Source organism: Aquarana catesbeiana, linkage group LG02 (genome assembly GCF_042186555.1).
Source record: "Aquarana catesbeiana isolate 2022-GZ linkage group LG02, ASM4218655v1, whole genome shotgun sequence".
Lineage (NCBI taxonomy): Eukaryota > Metazoa > Chordata > Amphibia > Anura > Ranidae > Aquarana > Aquarana catesbeiana.
The window spans coordinates 699,629,068-699,649,417 of NC_133325.1; the positions used below are offsets into that span (position 1 = coordinate 699,629,068).

A 20,350-nucleotide genomic window follows, 5' to 3' on the forward strand; every position below is an offset into this window, starting at 1 on the left:
GGAAAGACTTTTTTTTAATTACAACTATGTCATTATTATTATCGCATATATAACGTTTTAATATTTTGTGTATAGAAGGGCTAAGGAGTAAAATTAAAACTAAAGGGATAAAATTAGAACTATTGGATATACTATAGTCCTTAGAGCATGTATATATACCCGTATCTACAAAATTGCCAATATACATGTGCATATGCATGACACAAGGAAAATTTATCTCCCAGGAAAAAGAATTCATAAGTAGTCTGTTAGTATACATTTACAGAAATTAAATCTGTATATGCATCTGGATACTAAAGTTGGAACATTGTTAGATTAACTTATTACTATATCTATCCTATTACTATATATATCTCCCCGTTCTGCCTAGTTACAGTGTCACTCGATCTCTGCTCCCTGTCATCGGGAGCAGAGATCAGTGACGTCACACACACAGCCCATCCCCCTGACAGTTAGAAATCACTCCCCTAGGACACACTTAACCCCTCCCCGCCCCCTAGTGGTTAACCCCTTCACTGCCAGTGTCATTTACACAGGAATCAGTGCATTTTTATAGCAAAATGTGTCAAAAATGTCCGATGTATCCGCCATAATGTCGCAGTCACAATAAAAATCGCTGATCGCCGCCAAAACTAGTAAAAAAAAAATATTAATAAAAATGCCATAAAACTATCCCCTATTTTGTAAACGCTATAACTTTTGCGCAAACCAATCAATAAATGCTTATTGCGATTTTTTTTTTTTTGCCAAAAATATGTAGAAGAATACGTATCGGCCTAAACTGAGGAAAAAAAAATGTTTTTTAATATATTTTTTGGGGATATTTATTATAGCAAAAAGTAAAAAATAATGCGTTTTTTTTTTTCAAAATTGTCGCTCTTATTTTGTTTATAGCGCAAAAAAAATCGCAGAGGTGATCAAATACCACCAAAAGAAAAATCTGTTTGTGGGAAAAAAAGGACGTCAATTTTGTTTCGGAGCCACGTCGCACGACCGCGCAATTTTCAGTTAAAGCGACGCAGTGTTGAATCGCATAAAGTGCTCTGGTCAGGAAGGGGGTAAATCCTTCCGGGGCTGAAGTGGTTAATGGTTGGTCAACATGACAAATAGAAGGGTGGATCTCCCCATGGGAACATAGACACCAAATAGGGCATCGGGAGAGTCTAATCCTTCCCTTCTCTATCCAAAACTAAAAAAAAAAAACTTTAATAATTGGCACAAAGTTGTACAGAGATAAAGTAAAGGTAAACAAGGTGTGTACTCTAAGCAAGATTGCACTTTTGAAAATCCTTCTGCTGACGTCTATAGTTTCCAGAAGAGCACACTGTCTGCTATTGTTATCTGTTCTGTTTACAATGTCATCATTCAGAACTGTATTTTCCATGTGTGTCAAGGCTACACTTTAGATAAGAAATGGTTCTCATACTGTATGTAATACACACAGCATCATTATGCTTGGGTGGAGGAACCGTACAAGATTCCACGAACAGATGTAGCAGTCCATGAAATCTGGAGTCACCAACTCAACCAAATGTTCATTTTTCAGGACAAGCTTTTGGGCTTCTACCCTATTCTAGGCCATCCTTTTTTTTTAACCTTTTTAACACAGAGGGAACCCTAGTAGCAGGGCTTTTTTTTTTTAGCAGGAATGCGGGGGAATGCAGTTCTGGCACCTCCAGCTCTGAATGTATGTAATGGCAAGGGGTGCTGGGGTATACTGGAGGGTTTATTGATAGGGATGCACCGAATGGGTTTTTGGGGGCCGAAACCGATACCGAAAATAAATCTTCCTTGATCCCGAAAACCGAAATAGGCTTTTTTTTTTGTCTATTACCCAAAAAAATTATTGGATATACAAAACTGTGTTACATTCGTATTCGTTATATTATTTATATTCAATTTAATCATTAATTTTATGAAGAAAAGAATACTACAGTCCAGTAATGTCAAAAAGTACTTTAACCACTTGACCACTGGGCACTTAAACCCCCTTAATAACCAGACCAATTTTCAGCTTTTGGTGCTCTCACATTTTGAATGACAATTACTCAGTCATGCAACACTGTATCTATATGAAATTTTTGTCCTTTTTTTCACACAAATAAAGTTTTCTTTTGGTGGTATTTAATCACCGCTGGGTTCTTTATTTTTTGCGCTATAAAAGAAAAAAGACCGAAAAATCTGTAAAAAAAATACATTTTTCTTCGTTTCTGTTATAAAATTTTGAAAATTAGTAATTTTTCTTCATATATTTTGGCCAAAATTTATACCGCTACATATCTTTGGTAAAAATAAGCCAAATTAGTGTATATTATTTGGTCTTTGTGAAAGTTATAGCGTCCACAAGCTATGGTGCCAATATCTGAAAATTGATCACACCTGAAGTACTGATGGCCTATCTCATTTCTTGAGACCCTAGCATGCCAGAAAAGTACAAATACCCCCCAAATGACCCGTTTTTGGAAAGAAGACATTCCAAGGTATTTAGAAAGATGCATGGTGAGTTTTTTGAAGTTGTCATTTTTTCCCACAATTCTTTGCAAAATCAAGTTTGTTTTTTTTTCTTTTTTTTTTTTTCACAAAATTGTCATATTAGCAGGTTATTTCTCACACACAGCATATGCATACCACAAATTACACCCCAAAACACATTCTGCTATTACTCCAGAGTACAGCGATACCACATGTGTGAGATTTTTACACAGCGTGGCCACATACAGAGGCCCAACATGCAGGGGAGCACCTTCAGGCGTTCTGGAGCACCCAGGCCAATTCTGACATTTCTCTCCTTCATGTAAAAATCATCATTTATTTGCTAGAAAATTACATAGAACCCTAAAACATTACATATGTTTTTTTAGCAAAGACCCTAGAGAATACAATAGCGGTCATTACAACTTTTTATCTCGCACGATATTTGCGCAGCAATTTTTCGAACGCGTTTTTTTTGGAAAAAAAAAATGTTTTTTGCTTAAAAAAAAAACAAAAAACAAAACAGTAAGGTTAGCCCAATGTTTTTGCATAATATGCGATCACATGGTAAACGGCCGCGATCAGCGGCCATTTAACAGGATCCATGATGCGCCGGGTCCTCTGGACCCGGCGGTCACGGATGCTCTCGAGTGCGCGCCCTAGGAGGCACACGAGAGCCGAATTCTGGGAGGACGTCCCTGGACACCCTCCCAGAGTTAAACAACCGCCCTGTAGCCATCATTTGGCTATGGGCCGGTTGTTAAGTGGTTAATGAAAAGTAACCCACATAAAATTGGACAGTGGACACAGAAGATAAAAATAAAGACTGCAGTCAGTGCACGTTGCACCACCATACCAAATAAAACAGGCATAAAAAAAAATAAATAAATAATATATAATATTAATATAATAATAATTATTTAATATAAAAATGCCAAAGACTAATTTTTTTTTATATTTGATTAATTTCCAACTTACATCAGAGCTAGTAATTCAGTTCTCTCTTCCTAAGGTTTCAGCACTGGATGCGCGATAAGTGTATGTATGTAGCTGCGGGTTACATACATAGTCATACAGTAGACCGCAATGTGTTCCGGGCGGAGACATCCTGGAACACAGACTAGTCTACAGCAGCGGTGCTCAGCCAATCACAGCAAGCAATGTAGACTAGTCTGTGTTTATGGAAGTCTCCGTCCATACCCAGAACACAGTGCGGTATAGTGTATATAGTACTGTATGAAGAGTAGACAGCCACAGATACAGAACATACAGTTTTGCACATGCAGCGTGCTGACAGCTTAGGGAGATAGCCGAGAGACAATGACATAGTTTGGCCCAACAACAGAACTTCAACAAACTATGTATAAGTAAGTACTTTAAAGAACAACTCTCTCAACTGACCATAACAAAAATATGGCAGAAGGCCGTTATTCTGTTTCACAGTTTCTGTAAATATATAACATAGTACAGTGCTATCTGCTATGCTATAATAAAATTTTTATTTTATTATTTTCTTTCAACTTAAATGAGAACTAGTAGTTTTTTTCCCCAAGTTCTCTCCCAAAGGTGTCAGTGGCTGGATGTGCGATATAAAAGTGTATGTATGTAGCTGTGGGTTAGATACATACTAGTCATACAGTAGACCGCACTGTGTTCCGGCCCCGGGTATGGGCGGAGACATCCTGGAAGTGGAACACAGACTAGTCTACAGCAGCGGTGCTCAGCCAATCACAGCAAGCAATGTAGACTAGTCTGTGTTTATGGAAGTCACCGCCCATACCCGGAACACAGTGCGGTATAGTACTGTAGTATGTAGACAGCCACAAATACAGAACATACAGTTTTGCACATGCAGCGGGCTGACAGCTTAGGGAGAGACATAGTTTAACTTTAGCCCAACAGCAACAAACTAAGGTACAGTAGTTCAAAAGCTGGAGTTCTCTCTTAAATTGAAGTGCAAAAAACTGTAGAAGAACTACAATGATGAACAACCAACAAATGGCACAACTAGACAATTGGAACATACTAGGTAGTCAGTCATACTATGTTGTATGTTCCAATTGTCCAATAGCACAGTCCACAATACCAATTCATTTACTATGTTCAACATGGTAAATGAATTGGTCTATGCTAAGGATTTTTAAATCTATTTCAGTAAAAGTGGCAAATTTCGCTTTAAGAACAAAAGCTGTTCAGGTTTCTCTTCTATGCTAGACTGAATAGTCTCACTCTCTGTACTGGTGCTTGGGGCAGATAAATATCTGCGTGCAATCTGTGCAAGCAAAGGAAAACGTTGTTTTGATGCGCCAGTACTCAAGGGGATTGTCGCTTCTGGCAAAGGGCTGTTCAGCTAAATAAATGTCCAGCTGTTGGGTAGCTGCACTTGTTGTGGCACCAATATGGATTGGGGTGCATTCGTGTAAAATTTCTTCAAACATATCAGATATGGAGGGAGTTTGTTCCTCTTCACTTGCATGGGACCGTTTCTCACTTTCCTCTGTGTGACACCTCGAAACTCCTTCACTAGATGCTTCCACCACCATTTTAGCTGTAATGGCATGAGCTTTGGGACTGTCACGTGCATATTTTTTAACCTTTTCAAATACTGTGGCCACAGATGGTGTTAAGCCTGAGGCACTTTTTGAAAGTGGCACTGTTTTCTTGTAATCAGAATGCTGAACTGGATGACGTGTTTTCAGGTGGTGTATCAAACCTGTTGTTGAAAAATTCTTTGGCACTGTACCCCCTCTTGAAATTTCTGTTGAGCAAAGAGTATACAGATTGCAAATGTGGGGTCTTTATCAGAAACTGTAAAATATTTCCACACTGCAGACATGGTCCACCTTTGCTGGTAACGTAGAATAATATCATAGAATGATTTATAGTGGGAGTGAAATCTGAGGGGGGGTATAAAAAAGGATGAAATCAATTTAAAAGCTAAACCCCAGGAGGCAGCTTTAAAAAATATATTTTTTTTGGCATGCAAGGTAGTAGTTATGTCTGCACTGCAGTACATCTGACTTGTACCAGAAAAATATAATTAAACTGAATAAATTTGATTTGAAATGGAATGGAATGCAAATTGCAATTGCATGTGATTTTATTTTTTTTGAGCTATTCTATAGTATACTTCATGCGCCTTGTTGTCATTGAATAAAATTTGTCACTTTGTCTCACCGTAGTATTATAAGTTATACGACACTGACATGACAGCAAGCGCATTAATTTCTTTAACATGACAGTACGCAATAAATAATTATTAATAATAATATATTATGTATGCAATATAATATATATTTATTGCATACTGTTATGTTGTATAACTTTTACTACGCTGTCAAAGTGACACATTTAATAACAGCGCCAGCAAGCGCATGAATTTTATACTGTATACTACAGAATAGCTCAAAAAAAAAAAAAAAAAAAGCTTGCAATTTGCAATCCATTACATTCCATTTCAAATCATATTTAATCAGTCAGTTCAATTATATAATTTTTTTTGCCACAAGTCAGATCAGATGTACTGCAGTGCTGACACAGTCATTTTAAATAGTCAGACTCAGTACTAGTACTATACTAAAATAATCAAGAAATAAAATGACTAGTTTGTTTCTGTCAATTTAAGAAGGCAAAAGCAGCAATGCTCACCGGCGCATAGTAATGGTAGCCATCCAGGAGTGACAGTGCCCACTCTTGTACTTGAGTATGCTATGTGCAGCCCTCTGTGAAGCCGTCTCTCGCTTCCCAGTACTGTCTCTCGTTTCCCAGTACTGTCTCTCGCTTCCCAGTACTGTCTCTCACTTCCCAGTACTGTCTCTCGCTTCCCAGTACTGTCTCTCGCTTCCCAGTACTGTCTCTCGCTTCCCAGTACTGTCTCTCACTTCCCAGTACTGTCTCTCGCTTCCCAGCAGCATCTCTCAGGTCCCAGCAGCATCTCACAAGCACGAGGAGCATCCGCGGGGAAGGTGCCAGTGTCTCAGCAGGGAACGTGCTTACGAGTGCGGCGTGGTGGCGTCTTAACCGCGAGGAACGTGCACGCCGCCCACACAACGAGTGACGTCACCCGCTGGTTCTGCCGCCTCTACTGCTCATGTGCGATTTTCGTCGCCAGTATCGGCAAGAATTCTCTTTCAGCTTTTTGCCGAAAGGGCCATTTTCGCCCGATATGTTTCGGTGGCCAAAATTTCGGTGCATCCCTATTTATTGATGCTGGCTGCTGGGGAATCTATTGTTGCTGGAGGGGATCTATTTTTACAGGGGGAGAGTCTGTTGTTGCTGGGGATGTCAGTTGTCACTGGTGGGGGATCTATTGTTGCTGGGGGGCTCTTATGCTACTGGGAAACAGTCGTTTCTGGCAGACATCTACTGTTGAGGGAGAGGTTTATTGTTGCTAGCTGTTCAGATCTATTGTTGCTGGGGGGGGTGCTCCATTGTTGCTGGCTACAGGGGATCTATTTTACTTCCTATCATTAACAAATTACATACAAATTACTTAACACCACAAATTGATACTTGGTTCTGTATCCATTACTGAGAGGTGGGTAGGGGTTGGAACCAAGGAACGGTGCTCAGAGGTGGGTAGGGGGTGGAACCAAAGAATGGTGCTCGGAGGTGGGTAGGGGGTGGAACCAAGGAATGGTGCTCGGAGGTAGGTAGGGGGTAGAACCAAGGAATAGTGCTCGGAGGTGGACACAAGAGGTGACTTGGAAGGAGGGAGTTCCTGCACCTATTCTCTGAGAAAAAAAGCCCTGCCTAGTAGTAATATTTGGGTCTCAGGTAACCCCTAATAATTTTTACTATATCTACAACTCAGAGAACACTGGCATGAACATGCTTAAATTGATACCCAGGGCTGGGGCTTATAAGCACCCATGTCACCTCTGTACAAAACCTATATAAAGAGTGCAGTGTAGCATGTGTATGTAAACATTAATTGTGCCACACATGTGAGGTATTGTCGCCAACAATGGAATAACAGTAATAATTCTAATGCCAAAGTTCAAGGTTAACTGCAAAAAATGTTCTGCTTTAAGGTCCCTTTCACACGGGCTTCAGCTTGTATAAGAGCAGTATGAACACTGGCGCTTTAAACAAACTACTAGCTGGCTTTAGAACTTCTTGAATTTTGTTGAAAGGATGCTGAAGCCTGCTAGCAGCTTTCTTAAAGTGGCAATTAACACTCCCATTAGCTCTATCAGATTGGATGGAGAGCATCTGTGAACAGCAATTTTCAAGTCTTGCCACAGATTCTAAATTGGATTTAGGTCTGGATTTTGACTGGGCCATTTTAACACATGCATACTCTTTAATCCACACCATTCCATTGTAGCTCTGGCTGTATGTTTAGGGTCGTTGTACTGCTGGAAGGTGAACCTTCGCCTCAATCTCAAGTCTTTTGCAGACTCCTTTTTTCTAAGATCGCCCTGTATTTGGCTCCATCCATCTTCCCATCAACTCTGACAAGATTCCCTGTCCCTGCTGAAGAAAAGTATCCCCACAACATGATGCTGCCACCACCAGGTTTCACAGTGGGAATGGTGTGTTCAGGGTGATGTGCAGTGTTCGTTTTCCACCACACATAGCATTTTGCTTTTAGGCCAAAAAGTTAGATTTTGGTCTCATCTGACCAGAGCACCTTCTTCTACATGTTTGCTGTGTCCCCCACATGACTTCTCACAAGCAGCAAACGGGACTTCTTATGGCTTTCTTTCAACAATGGCTTTCTTCTTGCCACTCTTCTATAAAGGCCAGATTTGTGGAGTGCAAGAATAATAGTTGTCCTGTGGACAGATTCCCCCACCTGAGCTGTGGATCTCTGCAGCTCCTCCAGAGTTATCATGGGCCTCTTGACTTCTTCTCTGATTGATGCTCTCATTGCCCAGCCTGTCAGTTTAGGTGGACGGACATGTCTAGGTAGGTTTGCAGTTGTGCCATACTCTTTCCATTTTCAGGTTATGGGATTAACAGTGCTCTGTGAGATGTTCAAAGCTTGGGATATTTTTTTTATAACCTAAACCCTGCTTAAAACATCTCCACAACTTTATCCCTGACCTGTCTGGTGTTTTCCTTGGCCTTCATGATTCTGTTTGTTCACTAAGGTTGTCTAACAAACCTCCGAGGGCTTCACAGAACAGCTGTATTAATACTGAGATTAAATTACACACAGGTGGACTCTGTTTACATATTAGGTGACTTCTGAAGGCAATTGGTTCCACTAGATTTTAGTTGGGAGAATCAGAGTAAAGGAGGCTGAATACAAATGCACGCCACACTTTTCAGATATTTATTTGTTATAAAATTTGAAAAACATTTATCATTTTCCTTCCACTTCACAATTATGTGCCACTTTGTGTTGGTCTATCACATAAAATCCCAATAAAATGCATTTACGTTTTTGGTTGTAACATGACAAAATGTGGAAAATTTCAAGGGGAATGAATACTTTTATAAGGCACTGTATAGTCAGCAGCACTGATCGAACAGCATTTATCCTACAGGCTGGTTGTACAGAAGAAGATCGACTTCTGTATGGTTGCCCGAACATACCAGTCCCTGCGGAATCAGCCCAATTTCGATCCATGTATGGCGGGCTTAAGAGTCATAGATACTTTGAATAAATTGCACAGTTCACAATCGCATTTCTTACCATGGTAAGGAAAGTCTTATCACTGCTTTGTGATCTGTTGACAGAACTTCCTGGATTCTCAAAGAAGGCATCTTCTTCCCCTGCTTGTCCAAGACAAATGATGCATCATTGTGGGAAACAGTTCAGTGATTTGCTACATTTACTAAAAAGCTTTCTGCACTCCCTCTCTTGTTACGTTTTTGCATTCCATAAGAAAAATGTAAAATCTACAGAAAATAACCAGGTAGGAATTTCAACTTAAAGTCTAATGCCGCGTACACACGATCAGAATTTCAGCTTGCAAAAGGCCGATGAGAGTTTTTTGTTGGAAAATGCGACCGTATGTATGCTCCATCTGTCTTTTGCTGGCGGAATTCCAGCCAGCAAAAGATTGAGAGCATGCTCTCAATTTTTCGGTTGGGAAAAGTTCCTATCCGAAAATGCGATCATCTATGGCAATTCCGACGTGCAAAATTCCTATGCATGCTTGGAAACAATTCGACGCATGCTCGGAAGCATTGAACGTAATTTTTTCGGCTCGTCGTAGTGTTGTACGTCACCGCGTTCTTGATGGTTGTAATTTCAGCGAACTTTTACGTGACCGTGTGTATGCAAGGCAAACTTGAGTGGAATCCCGTCGGAAAAGCCGTCATATCTTTTTTCCACGAAAAGTCCGATCATGTGTACGCTGCATTCACCTTTACAGAAAATCTGTAAGGTGACCTTATACTGGACCCCCCCGGTCCTGCTGTACTGAAGTCCCGCGATCCTGCTCTGTGAGGGACCTGGAACGCTGCTTCACCTATCCGGGGAATTGAAATCCTCCTGGGTTTCTCTCCTCTCTGAGCTAGCAGGACGGGCTAGACAGATTTTGATTGGTCAGTGCCGTCCATGCCTCTTGTCTGTACACGTTGAGAGGTACAGAAAGGAGATTAAGCCATGGCAATTTCCAATTCCAGGACCATTGAAGCAGGACTAAGGAGAGTAGGAGGTCCTTACACTTTAAAGTGGTAGTCCCACTGCAGGTTAAGGAGATATTCACTGTTACTACAGTTAAGCCTTATCAGAGGCTTACCTGTAAGTACAAGTAAAAAAGCAGACTTTACTTCTGCTTTCAGATTGCTTAAAGAAGTATGGGAACAGTCGGCTCTGAGCAGAGAGCGGTGACTGTTGGTCATCGCTCTGTGCTCTGCTGCTCCAGCGCTCAGTGGAGTGACGGACTGGGGATTGGGTGAGAGCTTCTGGCTCAGGCTCTCAGCGGTGCACTGAAAAGCTGAGCCAGCTGTCGATCAAGTATCTGTGTGGATCCCGACAATATGGTATTGGGATCCTTCCAGAGCCTGGAGCGGCTCTGTGATGTCAACTGACAGCAGGCTTTAGTTCGCTGTCAGCTGACTTTGGGTCACAGAAGTGCAAAAGTAAGTGTACTCCTGTGACCCAGAAGTCATGTATGACCAAAAAAGCTCTGGCCATACTTCTCTTTAAAAAAAAAAACTGCGATATTCTGTATGTGTAAAACCATTTTTTTGGAGTGTCGCTATATTTCTGTGTTCTCAATGTAAGCATTTTGTCTTTTCTAGAAACCTTCCTGACAGTCCCAATGTACAATGGGATACACATCTCCTCTCAGATCTAATTCTCACCCATATAAAACAGAAGAATATTGATTTGGTAAGTATTAGTTATTCTTTGTATGGGGTCCTATCACATTGGCCTGTGATTGGTTTGTTCAGCATGGGATCTGTTCACAGAATCGGAGCACAATGGGACAGATGTCACTTTTGTGACATTCATGTACATTTAATTTTTTTCTGCTTTATGACAGTGGAATTTTATGTTCAATTGATGGGAAAAAACAAAACAAAACAGACATATGTCAGTTTATGTCAGTCTACCTCTGATCCGTCTATTTTAAAAATAATAATACAGGGGGAAGGAGGACCCCCTGAAAAAAGAAGTCACGGGCGGGCCAAGCTGCTTATATCAGGCTAACTATTCATTGCACAATGAAAAAATACAAAGCTACACAAAAACTAGGTACCCACCACCAACACCTAGACTACATTAAAATAAGACAATGTTGTCTGTATAAAAGCAGCTGCGTCACATATACAACAAGCACACATCATATACCCAAATAAATAGCAATATAAAGTGCTAGAAGTGGCGGTTAAGTAGGCACATAGATCCTAGTATAATTCACCATAAATCAATGTGCATGTCCCGTCACTGTATATAAAGAGGCCCCCATCTGGGGGATACTAGGGTATTGATTCTAAAGTGCAAAAGGCCTAAAATTAAAATGCCACCAATAAGGAGTTGGGCTATAGAGTAGTTGTAAACCCAATGACAGTTTCTTTAGGCTTAGCACGCCGATTGTGGCTCCTCTTAATCTTTATTCATTTTAGGCACAGACATCAAATTGTTCTGGTTGACGAGATCAGTTAATTTGCCAGTTAGCTCCCTCCAGTTTCAGAACAGAAACTTTATTGTATGTTATATTGACTGATATCTAAAGAGCATTATGATCAGAATTTGTGTGGGCTTTTGTTAAGATTTGGATTAAAAATTGATGTATTATTTTGCTGACACCTAGTTGATAAAAAATGTAAAATTGCTGATATCACAAGTCATATTTTTTATGTACACCTTTGTAGGCAAATTCAAAAATAAATGCAGAATGCAAAGTGAATACAGTTATTATATACTGTACTGTTTAGTATAATGTAAAGAACACAGAAGACGTCCAAATAGCTGTTTGTGCAATACGTGCGCCCTCTAGTGGCAGAGGTTGGGTAGCTCACAAGTTGTATATGAAAAATACTTTGTCCTCAGATTTGTATCTCAACTCCTGTGCATATTTAAAATTATGTAATGTATAGACAAAACTTTATTTTTTTAGATTTGGATAGAGTAGGTAAGGATTAGAACACCTGTCAAAATTCAGTTACTGTCTCTGTTCCCGGTAGGCAGATTCACTTTCTCTATTTGTCTTCGTGACCATTTTTATTGTGACAGAAAGTGATGGGACAGTCAAGATTTTACAGTTCTCACCAGAACATAAATGGGGACATCTGGTCTAGTGACAATTGTCTAAGAGGGGAATTGCCCTCTCGTTGTAGAGATTTTTATTCAATTCCTGTTGCATCTCTGGGATAGAAAGTAAAAGGAGATCTCCCCAACGGGACACAGACAGCAAATAAATAATATGACAGGGGTTTTAAACTTTTGCTACTCAATGCTAAACAAAACAAAACGATTTTGGTTAAAAGTACCTTTGTTATTTACCTTTGTTATTTTCATAACATTTTTTGTCTCCTTTTATTTTTTTATGGACCATGCAATAAGTTCACCCAAATGACTAGTTAGCTGTTGCTGATATTTTTATCTTTGTATACTGGCAGATCTCAAGACTGCTTGTGCTTACAGTTTGATCTACTTGGAGCATGCACATAGCGCTACTGACAGCAACTCAGACTGTAAACACAAGCAACTTGATTTGTTATAGGGGACACCTAGAAATGTTAATCATGCCCATGCAATATCCTAAAAAATTTAACAGGTGCCTACAATTCCTCCTGAAAAAAAAAAGTGCACTTCCTAGTATATGAGTGTGCCTAGGCACTCCTGTGTCTACAGCTGCTTTATTGACAGCTTTTATCTCCATATTTGGAGTGAGATTTTTGTGATTGCACTACTGTATTGCCCACTGTTCTCCTTTCTGGAGGCTCTGACATGTAATCAGAATTCCAGTAACCAGGGATTAGCTCTGATATGTGGAAACAAAGATCTTCCTCTAGCAAGATGGCCACCTTCACACAGGGACACAGTGCAGATCAAGGCATGGTAAGTCAGTATTGAATAAAGTTCAGCTGCATGGAGACCACAGGCAAGAAGAGTGAGTGGTCTTTTGACCTCTGCCTACCAGTTTCTCTTTAACCCTTGCTCTGCCAATGACCAGTCCCACACATCATAGCTTTGCAGGGGTTAAAACAAGCTCACAGTTGAGCAGCAGCCGTGAGCTTGTTTCTTTATTTTTCAACAGGCTTCCAGCTATACAGAACAAGTGATTTGGGTGGCTTTAGAGCTGACTGATCACTTTTACAGAACTCAGTGTTATGCCCTCCTTCGCAAAGGCCCTCGCCTCTATGGAGCCTTGAACTACAATAAACACTGTGAGGATGGCGAGCACTAGGACTTTGAAGAGCACTTCCAGGTTCAGAGATACCAAAATGTGGGCTGCAAAGCCAGGGAAAGAGCAGGTAATAGACCCCCGATGTCTTTTAAAGAGCTGCTGCTTAATTGGAATAGATGTAAATAAAAAATGTAAAAGCACCCATGATGCCCTGCTTACACATACACACAGGCACATAAGATGCGCACGTGTATGTAAATGACAATTGCACAATACATATGGGTGTCGACAGACACATTGTAAGGAGAGAATTAATTATAGGTCCCTCATTTACGGGTAAATCTTAACTGTTTACCTGTAAAGGCATTTAAAACCTCAACAATTGATAATTTTAGGTACTGTAGTTTTTTTCCTTCCATTGCATGGACACAAGTAATATGAAGCCTGGCATACTTGGTGTCTATTTACTTGACATACCCTTAGTCTGTTTGTCTTCAGCAAACTGTTTGCGGACTTTCTTGTGCATCATCTTTAGAAGAGACTTAATTCTGGGATGACAGCCATGCATACCAATTTGATGCAGTGTGCAGCGTATGGTCTGATCACTGACAGGCTGACCCCACACCCCTTCAACCTCAGCAGCAATGATGGCAACACTCATACGTCTATTTCCCAAAGACAACCTCTGGATATGACGCTGAGCACATGCACTCAACTCCTTTGGTCGACCATGGCGAGGCCTTTTCTGAGTGGAACCTGTCCTGTTAAACCGCTGTATGGTCTTGGCCGCCATGCTGCAGCTCAGTTTCAGGGTTTTGGCAATCTTCTTATAGCCTATAACTTCCAGTCAGTGACCAGTATGAGAGAGTGAGAGCGATCACACCAAATTTAACACACCTGCTCCCCAATTACACCTGAGACCTTGTAACCCTAACAAGTCACATGGCACCGGGGAGGGAAAATGGCTAATTGGACCCAATTTGGACATTTTTACTTAGTTTTGTCGCCAGTGATTTAGACATTAAAGCGGTTGTATTCTCCGCATGGTGGATTTTTACCTACAGGTAGACCTATAATAAGACTTACCTGTAGGTAAAATGAATATCTCCTAAACCTGCACAGTTTAGGAGATATTCAACCTGCATGCAGCCGCTGACGTCAGCGGCGCATGCACTCTGAAGGTCCAGCGGATCGTGCCAGAAAGTCAGAGCTCCTTGCCAGCACGGAGGGCTCCTGTGCATGCGTGGGAGTGACGTCACCGTGGCTCCGGCCCCTCACAGCGCCAGAGCTGCGAACCCGGAAGAAACGCTGAGGGAACATGTCAGCTACTTCAGTGGTGACCGGGAGGTGGTGCAGACACTTCGTTCTAAGGTAAGTACTTTATAATGGGCTAGTATGCGGTGCATACTAGCTCATTATGCCTTTACAGGTTTTTTTTTTTTCTTAGGGCATACAACCGCTTTAATGGCTGCTGTTGAGTTATTTTGAGGGGACGGCAAATTTACACTGTTATACAAGCTGTACACTTACTACTTTACATTGTAGCAAAGTGTAATTTCTTCAGTGTCACATGAAAAGATATAATAAAATATTTACAAAAATGTGAGGGGTGTACTTACTTTTGTGAGATACTGTATATGCACCTAACTGTATATCCCCATAGTTTGTAGACTCTATAACTTTTGCGCACACCAATCATAATACACTTATTGGGGTTTTTTTTACCAAAAATATGTAGCAGAATACATATTGGCTTAAATTTATGAAGGAATTCGATTTTTTACATTTTTTTATTGGATATGTTTTATAGCAGAAAGTAAAAAATATTGTTGGTCTTTCTTAAAATGCAGTGGTGATCAAATACCACTAAAAGAAAACTCTATTTGTGGGGAAAAAAAATACATTTTTTTTGGTGTAGCGTTGCATGACCGCACAATTGTCAGTTAAAGTAACGCAGTGCCGTATCGCAAAAGTGGTCTGGTCACAAAGGGGGATAAATCTTCTGGAGGTCAAGTGGATATTGAAAGTGCATTTCTTATTGGGTTAACATTTGTGGGGGGGGGGGGGGGGGGGTGGAAGGTTCAGAACTAGGCTATCATATTGTGAATTACTCAGGAATGGTGTAGAAAAAAAGCAGGTTGTTAGACTGGGGTGGTGAGAAATGGGGAAGGCAGGAGAGGACAGCACAAGAAAAGTAAGAACGTGGAACAATGAAGAGAAAAAAAGTGAAGGGTAAAGTGAGGGCAGTTAGGGGTGAATTAGTTCCCCTCTGGATCTCCCCAGGGGCAGCCCCCGAGCTCCAATCTATAGGCTGCTCGAGAATTTCGTAACCAATTGTGGGTTGGAGTATACAATACAAGGTTGCTGTTTTTATGGGTGTCCTCTTTCTCCAGGTACAAACATTCTGCATAAAATATGCCAGGTCAGGCATTGCCTATCTCCATCCAGGAGACCTGGATTTTGTGGACATCAAGAATGCCTACAGGCATGTTCCTATCTTTTAAGTGCATCATCGCTACCTGCATTTTGCAGTTTATTGCCCTTACTTTGACTGTTCTTTGCTCATTAGGTCTTTACCAAGGTGCCAGCCCCTGCTCTTGTTCTACTTCATTTTTAGGACATATCTAGATAACTTTCTTCTGAGGGATCAGAAGACCTGGCCTTTGTACAGGATATCCCACATTATTCCCCCTGTACGTCCCCCTTTGACACCATGGCATCTTAACCTGGTTCTGTTGGTTTTTTAGAAACTGCTCTTTCAACCTATCAGGGATGTTCTTATGTCTATTCCTACTCACAAGGTTCATTTTTCATCATTGCTATCACATCTGCGAAGTGGGTTTCTTGGTTTGAGGCCTTAACTTGCATGGAACCCTTGCTTGTGCTACACAGTGACAAGGTTGTCTTGATGCCCGAGATCTCTTTTCTTCCCATGGAAGTTTCTACTTTTCACCTTAAAGTGTAGCTCCCCCTAAAAGGGGAAGCTCTGCTTGTTTGCACCCCCCCCCCCCCCCCACCACTTCCAGTTCGGCCTCCCTCCTTCCCCCGCAGCCTTCTGGGACACATCACAGGTCCCAGAAGACTACGGGACCATTCACAAGGCGCAGCACGGCTCGCGCATGCACAATAGGAAACCGGCTGTAAAGCCGCAAGGCTTCACTTCCTGTTTCCCTTTCTTCAGATGCCGGCGCCTGCACTCGAAGCTGATTTAATAAGGGGCTCGAATGAGGACATCGCTGTATTTTTGGGGGGGGAGTCTGGAGCTCCGTTTTAACCAGGACATTGTTCTTCCCTCTCTGTCCTGCTTAATGACATCCAAAGGAGTTTTCCTTCCATTGTCTGAATGTGGTACCCACTGTTCAAGTCTATCTTTCAGCTACAGCACCTTTTAGACAGTCTAGCTCTCTGTCAATCCTGAAGGTCCATGTAGGAAACAGCCTGCTTTTCAGGTGTATTTGGCACCATATCATTCAAGTCTATAGAGTTAAATTTCAACTTACTCCATCAAAGTGCAGTCCACTAGATCAGCTAGTGCTTCCTGGGCTTTTCAACATTAGGCCTCTGAATAATAAGGCTGCCAGAGTTCATACGTTTATTAAGTTTTACCAGGTGGATGTTTAGGCTTCATTGAATTCTGGCTTTGGTTGTAAGGTTCTTGAGGCAGCTCTGTAGTCTCTGTTGAGCCCCATCTTTTACCAGTATCTCATGGTGAGTCAAAAATAGAGTGGAAAATGGTTAAGGCTTGGGTCACACTTGTGCGATGCAGGAACTAGCGCCATTCCAAAGCAGGTTCCCACACCGCACCTGAATCGCCGGCAGTTCACACTGCCCTCTGTGAATCCGCTGCGGGGGTCAATACAAAGTTAATGACACCCCCAGATCGGTTCGCAGATCTCAGTGTAGACTGTGAAATGGTGTAGGAGTTGGATCACATAAGTGTGAACACCCATGCGATCCAATTCCAGTGCCGACCAAAAAAAAGGTCCTGCATAATTTTTGTGCGAATGCGATGCAAATTCAGCCATACAAACTGTATGGCTGAAAACGCATCGCACAGACATCGCATGTGATCTGCACAGCAGTGCGTTGCATCGCACAAGTGTGAACCGAGCCTGTAACTACTGTTAGGTATTTTGACATCTCTGTCTGACCGGAAAGATTTACAGACGGAAAAAAGTAATGATTCCTCAAAAAAAAAGGTAAATCTCTTTTTAGACAATTGTCATGCTAACAAGTGTCTTTATTGGAAGATTTCCTCTCTTTTACTGTTTCAGTAAAAGACCGCTTAAATTTTTACTTTGTGAAAAAAATGTTTGGCTTTAAATAGACCTTAATTAAATTATAAACCTGTTTTTTTTTTTTTTTATCATAAGTGCCATATTTAGAGAAGTGGGATTGATCAACTTTAGAAGGTTAAAATACTTACTAAGAATCAAATGTTCCTGTATCAGTCTAACAAGTACTATATCAATTTACTATGTTATGCAAAGCCTCAAAAAATAAGCAAAGAAACTTTCTTCACCTTCCCCGACAGCCAAATCTTACTTCATTTGTGTCTCACACACTTCACCCCAGACACTACAGCTAACTGTGGGACTTTTCAGCAGCACATTCAGTTCTCTCAATTCAGAAAACATTGTACAGGACTTGGTGTGGCCAGGTGCTGATTGACAAGCTATAGACTTGCGAATGAGCAGTGGCAATGCTAATAACCACATCCCACTGTAGTGCAATTCTACACAAGTGTGGCAACACTTCTCTAAATTCAGAAACAGTGCAGCATTGTTGCCGTCTCATCACAGGAAGCAGCATTAAGTGGACATCAGTAACAGGCTGAACAGGTACTTGTGGGACTTTAGGGATACTAATAGAAAACTATAAGTGCAGATACACTTGTAATTAAAGTAGTTGTAAAGGCAGAAGGTTTTTTTTACCTTCTGAGTGCAGTTTGCCCCCCCTCATACTCACTTGAGCCTGATTTTGATCTAGCGATGCGCATGAGAGCCAAGGTTCCCTTGGCTTTCTCCCTCCTCATTGGTTTTGCTACAGCAGCGGGAGCCTCACAGCCAGAGAATTTGGGGCGGGGCTGAGCCACGCTCTGTGTGTCTTATAAAGACCGCTTAAATTTTTACTTTATGAAAAAAAATGTTTATAGACACCCAGAGGTGGCTTGGGAGCAAGCACAAATGAGTGCCCCTATAGCAAGCAAATTTTTATGGGGGCCCTCAATGGCAGGGGAGGGGCCAGAATTTCTGGCGGGGGACCTGAGAAGAGGAGGATCAAGGCTGCACTGTGCAAAACCATTGCACAGAACAGGTAAGTATAACATGTTTATTAAAAAAAAAAAAAAAAAACTTTAAGTTAACAAAACGCCTGTGATTTTTTTATTAAATTAGGACAATTTTTATTCAGCATTTTACATGGTTTAAACTCAGTTTGGAGACCACTAAACTAAATTACTACTTACTATTTTGAATAAACTAAATTTAGTAGTTTACTAAATAGAGTTCCTAATTTCTGCATTTGTATATGGTATAAGTTCAAGAACACAGAGCATAGCAGCCCCTGCTATATAAATGACAACGCGGCTTATAAAATCATTTGAGGAATTACACTGGAATGATTTATCTGTGCAAGTGTGCTCATGTTGAACTCATAATCCACATTCAGGACTACAAATTTTCCTCATTGTTTCAGGAAACTTGACCTATGCGATCTCTATTTCAGGTAATTACATTTGATGAAAAAGGCATTAGTGGGCATTCCAACCATATTTCCTTGTACCACGCCATAAGGTAAGGTATTTTATGTTTTTTCCAGCTATAGCTCCTAGCTAGCTAGTAATGAATCACATTCAACTGGACTTGTTCTGCGTTGAAGATGTTTCTTAGCTTATCCAAGCCACTTGATCAGTTCTAATAAGTGTTAGCAAATATACTCCAGCATTTATATCCTTAGGTCCTTAGGTCTGGTATGGATTTTAAGGGGAACCCCCTACGCCGAAAAAACAGCGTGGGGGTCCCCCCCAAATCCATACCAGACCCTTATCCGAGCACGCAGCCTGGCCGGTCAGGAAAGAGGGTGGGGATGAGCGAGCACCCCCTCCTGAGCCGTACCAGGCCGCATGCCCTCAACATGGGGGGTGGGTGCCTTGGGGGAGGGGGGTGCCCTGCGGCCCTCCCACCCCAAAGCACCTTGTCCCCATGTTGATGAGGACAAGGGCCTCTTTCCGACAACCCTGGCCGTTGGTTGTCGGGGTCTGCGGGCGGGGGGCTTATCGGAATCCAGGAGCCCCCCTTAATAAGGGGGACCCAGATCCCGGCCCCCCACCCTATGTGAATTAGTATGGGGTACATGGTACCCCTACCCATTCACCTAGGGAAAATAGTGTCAATAAATAAAACACACTACACAGGTTTTAAAATTAATTTATTAGGCAGCTCCGGGGTCTTCTTCCGACTTCGGGGGTCTCTCCGGCGTCTTCTCCCTCTCTCCGGTGTCGTCTCCGTGCTCTCTGGTTCTTCTCCGGTGCCTTCTTCCTTCTGCCGGGCTCCTCCGCTATCTTCTGCTCTTTTGCCGCTCTTTTGCTAGAGGAGGAGCCTGGACATCTGGACCGTCTTCTTCCCTCTTCTCTTCCAGAGATGTTGACACAACGCTCTCTCCGGCTGTAATGGTGTCTGTGCGCTCTGCTATGACTTATATAAGTGGTGACCCCGCCCCCCTATGACATCACAGTCCCGGGGCATGCTGGGACTGTGAGGTCATAAGGGGGCGTGGTCATACGATGACATGACCACGCCCCCTTATGACCTCACAGTCCCGGCATGCCCCGGGACTGTGATGTCATAGGGGGCGGGGTCACCGCCTAAATAAGTCATAGCAGAGCGCACACCATTACAGCCGGAGAGAGCGTTGTGTCAACATCTCTGGAAGAGAAGAGGGACGAAGACGATCCAGATGTCCGGGCTCCTCCGCTAGCAAAAGAGCGTCAAAAGAGCAGAAGATAGCGGAGGAGCCCGGAAGAAGGCACCGGAGAAGAACCAGAGAGCGCGGAGATGACACCGGAGAGAGGGAGAAGACGCCGGAGAGACCCCCGGAGCTGCCTAATAAATTAATTT

General features: G+C 41.9%; 1 protein-coding gene across 2 annotated transcripts in view; it reads left to right on the forward strand.

Moving 5' to 3' along the window:
* Positions 1-20,350, forward strand: part of PIGL (phosphatidylinositol glycan anchor biosynthesis class L) — a 247,191-nt gene that overhangs the window by 160,653 nt on the left and 66,188 nt on the right. For both annotated transcript variants that reach the window (XM_073616886.1, XM_073616885.1), the window contains exons 3-4: positions 10,678-10,768; positions 18,960-19,027. In XM_073616886.1, coding sequence (XP_073472987.1) covers positions 10,678-10,768; positions 18,960-19,027 — 159 coding nt within the window. The remainder of the gene's footprint in view (positions 1-10,677; positions 10,769-18,959; positions 19,028-20,350) is intronic.